Raw genomic sequence first — 6075 nt, 5'->3', positions numbered from 1 at the left:
CCTCCCGTCTATTCTAACCATGACTCCAGTGTTAATATAGTTGTACCTTGTAATCCTCCCCATCTAATCTAACCAGGACTCCAGTGTTAATATAGTTGTACCTTGTAATCCTCCCCCATCTATCTAACCATGACTCCAGTGTTAATATAGTTGTACCTTGTAATTCCTCCCATTACTATCTAACCATGACTCCAGTGTTAATATAGTTGTACCTTGTAATCCTCCCATCTATCTAACCATGACTCCAGTGTTAATATAATTGTACCTTGTAATCCTCCCATCTATCTAACCATGACTCCAGTGTTAATATAGTTGTACCTTGTTGTCTTCCCAGTAGAGAGCCAGAACCTGGTCTCCTGGTTTCAAGGTCCCCAGGCCTTGAGACACTGCAGGCTCCATGGACCCAACCTGCCCCTGTCTGACCTCTGCCCTTTGACCTGCCCTGTTCTCTTCTTAGGGGCGGTGTTGGAGTTGTTATGGGCGGGGTTAGTGCTGTTCCTGTTTGTGTGGCTCCTCCCTCTCCCTGGGGGCGGGGACCAGTGGAGTAGTTCTGTTGTTTGATTGGCCCTGTCCGGTGTTCCGTTGACGAGTCACCGTTTTGGAGTGTGGCCCCGAGCCTGGGGCCGCTGCCCACTTGGCCTTTCACTGGACGAGACTCACCACGGGACACCCCCAGTCCTGCGTCCCGGCGCTACAGTCCTTCTCTTGCCCCGCCCACGACGTAGAAGAGTTGGGCGGTCCGTTGTCCCGCGTAACGGTCAAAGTTGTCCGAGTTGGGCCGTTCCCTGTGGGACTTCCCCCCTCCTCTCCGCCTGCTGTTGGGCTCGGCTCTACAACGACAACACAAACTTTACTGCACATCCCAGAATGCCATTTTTTTCTTCTTCATTGGCATCACCGTACAAAGAATGAAAAAGCATTGCATACACATGAGAAAACAGTCAACCCTCAACACATTGTATCATAAACACGGATGACATTGACAATGAGATGACATTCATAAGTCAGGCTAATCAAGTATCTGTACAAACCACGCCACTTTAAATAACTTTTAACATGAAACCTACATTACTCATCTCATATGTATATACTGTACTTCTATACCATTCTACTGCATCTTGCCATCTTTATGTAACTAAATGTATCACTAGCCACTTTAAACAATGCCACTTTAAATAATGTTTACATAACCTATATTACTCATCTCATATTGTATATACTGTATTCTATACCATCTACTGCATCTTGCCATTCTTTATGTAACTAAATGTATCACTAGCCACTTTAAACAATGCCACTTTAAATAATGTTTACATAACCTATATTACTCATCTCATAATGAATATACTGTATTCTATACCATCTACTGCATCTTGCCATCTTTATGTAACTAAATGTATCACTAGCCACTTTAAACAATGCCACTTTAAATAATGTTTACATAACCTATATTACTCATCTCATATGAAAATACTGTATTCTATACCATCTACTGCATCTTGCCATCTTTATGTAACTAAATGTATCACTAGCCACTTTAAACAATGCCACTTTATATAATGTTTACATAACCTATATTACTCATCTCATATATATATACTATATTCTTTACTATCTACAGTATCTTAGTATATGCTGCTCTGACATTACTCATCTCATATGTATATACAGTACTGTATTCTATACTACTGTATCTTAGTCTATGCTGCTCTGACATTACTCATCCATATATTTATATATTCTTAATTCCATTCCTTTACTTAGATTTGTGTGTATTAGGTATTTGTTGTGAAATTGTGAGATATTACTGCACGGTCGGAACTAGAAGCACAAGCATTTCACTACACTCACATTAACATCTGCTAACCATGTGTATGTGACCAATAACATGTGATTTGATGAGACGACATTCATAATCAAGTTTAATCCAGAATCCGGACCTGTTTTCTGCTCTGCTGTCAGATCTCTGGACCCCTTTTGGTTCTGATCCACAGTTAGAACTGGACTCTGTCTGGTGCTGGCCTGGTTTAGAGGCAGCTGGTGCAGGCCCGTTGTCCTGCTTCATCCCTCCTCCTCCTCCTCCTCCTCTCTTATTAAACGACAGATCAGGTACCGAGTGCTGCTCTCTCCGACTTTGGTTCTGGAACCCTCCGGAACCAGAACTYGAACCTACTCTGATTCCCTGCTGGAAGGTTCCAGAACCAGAAAGATCCCCCTGGGTTCCGTCTCTAGGTTCTCTATTCCGCTGGCCAGGGGCGGGGTACGTAGCAGGGCAGAACACCGACGTCTGTCCTCTGGCCTCCCTGGCTGCTTGTCTCTCATTCTGGGCCTCTCTCCACCTCTCTGGCCCTCCTCCACCTCCAGGAGGGGCTTTCTCCTGTGTCTGGCCCCTTTCCTGGCCTCTGTCCTGGGCTCTCTCCTGGCCCTGCTGGCCCCCTGCTGGAGCTGGGGCTGGGGAAGGGGTGGATGTGGCGATGGAGGGGTCGTGGCCAGGTTTAGGGAAATCCTTGTCACTGTCCCTCTGGAAGCGAGGTGGTCTGTCGTTCCTGTCGTTCCTGAAGTCTGATCTGTCGTTCCTCTCGTTTCTCTCCTTCCGTGGTCTGTCGTTCCTACTGTCTGACCTGTCGTTGCGGCTGTCGCTGCGTTGGGGGTACCTGCCCTGGGACTGGCTGTCGCTGCGTTGGGGGTACCTGTCCTGGGACTGGTGGTGGTCGTTAGGGGGGAACGTCATCTTACCATCGTGATGCCTCTGAGAGGACTGGCTCTTTGGCTCTGGAGGAGAAACCCAGAGAAAAAGACACACACACATTAAAACATTTCAAACAAATTGTAAACACAAAATGTCGTTTTTGTTTGCTGATAGACAGGCCTAGTGCTCGGTTCTGTCTGTCTGGTAGCTGACCTGCCTATACTGATAGATAGACCCAGTGCCCGGTTCTGTCTGTCTGGTGTCTGACCTGCCTATACTGATAGATAGACCCAGTGCCCAGTTCTGTCTGCCTGGTAGCTGACCTGCCTATACTAATAGACAGGCCTAGTGCCCGGTTCTGTCTGTCTGGTGGCCGACCTGCCTATACCCGCCCGCGCGCGATTTGTTCTCTCCGGGTCATCTCTGCCGTTTGTTTCTCCCTTCTTTGTTTCTCTCCGTCTCTCCTGCCCCGTTTTGTTTCTCCCTTCTTTGTTTCTTACGGGTCTTAATGCTCTGCGTTTTTCCTCCCTTCTTTGTTATTCTCCGGGTATATACCTGACCGTTTGTGTTCTCTCCCTCTTTTGTTTCTCTCCGGTATGATATGGACGTTTGTTTCTCCCTTTCTTGTTTACTTACCGGTACTCTCTGACGTTGTGTTTCTCGCCTTCTTTGTTTTATACCGGGTTTTCCTACTGACGTTTGTTTTCTCCCTTCTTTGGTTTTCACGGGTATATCAATGCGTTTGTTTTCTCCCTCTCTTTGTTTAGCTCCCGGGTCTATATTGCCGTTTGTTTTCTCCCCTTCTTTGTTTATACTAACGGGGTCTATATGACCGTTTGTTTCTCCCTTTCTTTGTTTATTTACGCGGGTAACTATCTGACCGTTTGTTTCTGCCCTTATATATCGTAGTATAATACACGAGTAGTTACTATCCCTTCTCCGCCTATAAGTCATACAGTACGGTAGATATATATAGTGTGATCCCACGTTCAAAAATGATAACCACATGGACCCCTTCTTTGTTACTATACGGCGTCACATATATGACGTTAGTTTCCCCTTTTATATATATACGGGGACACTAATCTGACGTTTTGATATATGTCTCAATCTCAATTACAAAGACATGTAACACACAAACATCGTCAATTCGTGTTGTGTAACACTTAGCCGCTCCATGGACATCCTTTCCGCTAACGCTGCCGCTTAATTCTGATTTAACATATTTTCGTAAAACCGACAAAATCAGAAAAATCCTCGTTCTTCCAACGTATTCATGCAAACGCCCGTTGTCAAATAGTTCCCTCCCCGATGCAGAATAGTCACTTCCCGGCATGTTCACGTCACGATGCACTGATAATTCTCACGATGCAGATAATGTTCCTTTAACCGGACCCTCTCGGGCCCGCCGTGGTTCTCTCTCCCTCAGTCATTCCCCTTGCGCTCCTCTGCGTCGGTATGTTTGTCTGTAAGGGTACACGCACGCTTTTTAAATGCCAACACCCCTTCTCTGGGATAAGAGTGGAACCGCCCGCTGAACGGGTATTTTACTTGTCTGTGGAAGGTCGCTTCTGAAGTGGGACTAACGTCTATCACGAGGCCTCCAGAACTGTCCCTACCCAAATTAATCTGCCTGTGGGATAAACAATCGTATAGGCCTGCCTGCCGCCTGCCGCCTGCCGCACAGACCAATCTTTACATCTTGTTAAATACATGACTTGCCAATTTTATTTATTTTATTTCACCTTTATTTAACCGGGTAGGCCAGTTGAGAACAGGTTCTCAATTTGCAACTGCGACCTGGCCAAGATAAAGCAAAGCAGTGAGAACACAAACAACAACACAGAGTTACACATGGAGTAAACAAACATACAGTCAATAACACAATGGAAAAATTTGTATACAGTGTGTGCAAATGTAGTAATGAGACATTTAGTAGAAAGAAAGGACATTTTCCTCTGGGATCGCCTCCTAAGATTCAGTATTTTTTAAACGGAGAGCTGATTTAAGTTGCCGTACTTCCGAGAACACAAACACTAACATCTTTTCATAGCGAGCTAGTGAGGTGGGGAAAGAGAGAGGCGAGGGGCACACTATAGGCAGGTCAGCCACCAGACAGACAGAACCGGGCACTGGGTCTATCTATCAGTATAGGCAGGTCAGCCACCAGGCAGACCAGAACCGGGCACTGGGTCTATCAGTATACGGCAGGTCAGACACCAGACAGACAGAACCGGGCACTGGGTCTATCTATCAGTAATAGGCAGGTCAGACACCAGACAGACAGAACCGGGCACTGGGTCTATCTATCAGTATAGGCAGGTCAGCCACCAGACAGACAGAACCGGGCACTGGTCTATCTATCACTATAGCAGGTCAGACACCAGACAGACAGAAACCGGGCACTGGGTCTATCTATCAGTATAGGCAGGTCAGCCACCAGACAGACAGAACCGGGCACTGGGTCTATCTATCAGTATAGGCAGGTCAGACACCAGACAGACAGAACTGGGCACTGGGTCTATCTATCAGTATAGGCAGGTCAGACACCAGACAGACAGAACTGGGCACTGGGTCTATCTATCAGTATAGGCAGGTCAGCCACCAGACAGACAGTCAGAACGGGCACTGGGTCTATCTATCAGTATAGGCAGGTCAGCCACCAGACAGACAGAACCAGGCACTGGGTCTATCAGTATAAGGCAGGTCAGCCACCAGACAGACAGAACCAGGCACTGGGTCTATCTATCAGTATAGGCAGGTCAGCCACCAGGCAGACAGAACAGGCACTGGGTCTATCAGTATAGGCAGGTCAGCCACCAGACAGACAGAACCAGGCACTGGGTCTATCTATCAGTATAGCCGGTCAGCCACCAGACAGACAGAACCAGGCACTGGGGTCTATCAGTATAGGCAGGTCAGCCAACGACGACAGAACCAGGCACTGGGTCTATCTATCAGTATAGGCAGGTCAGCCACCAGACAGACAGAAACCAGGCACTGGGTCTATCAGTATAGGCAGGTCAGCCACCAGACAGACAGAACCAGGCACTGGGTCTATCTATCAGTATAGGCAGGTCAGCCACCAGACAGACAGAACTGGGCACGGGGTCTATCTATCAGTATAGGCAGGTCACCACCAGACAGTCAGAACCGGGCACTGGGTCTATCTATCAGTATAGGCAGGTCAGCCACCAGACAGACAGTCAGAACCGGGCACTGGGTCTATCTATCAGTATAGGCAGGTCAGCCACCAGACAGACAGAACCGGGCACTGGGTCTATTAGTATAGCCAGGTCGGCCACCAGACAGACAGAACCGGGCACTAGGCCTGTCTATCAGTATAGGCAGGTAGCCACCAGACAGACAGAACCGGGCACTGGGTC

At 47.3% G+C, this 6075-nt stretch overlaps 1 protein-coding gene across 1 annotated transcript; it reads right to left on the bottom strand.

Moving 5' to 3' along the window:
* Positions 1 to 13: 13 nt before the first annotated feature.
* tdrd3 (tudor domain containing 3) lies at positions 14 to 2809 on the bottom strand. Its single transcript, XM_024006457.2, is given in 6 exon segments — positions 14 to 401; positions 404 to 515; positions 518 to 669; positions 672 to 750; positions 752 to 830; positions 1941 to 2809. Coding segments are annotated over 6 exon segments (1389 nt in total). The 3' UTR covers positions 14 to 303.
* Between the last annotated feature and the right edge of the window lie 3266 nt (positions 2810 to 6075).

This window comes from Salvelinus sp. IW2-2015, linkage group LG17 (assembly GCF_002910315.2).
Source record: "Salvelinus sp. IW2-2015 linkage group LG17, ASM291031v2, whole genome shotgun sequence".
Lineage (NCBI taxonomy): Eukaryota > Metazoa > Chordata > Actinopteri > Salmoniformes > Salmonidae > Salvelinus > Salvelinus sp. IW2-2015.
This window is presented reverse-complemented; position numbering and strand designations above follow the sequence as displayed.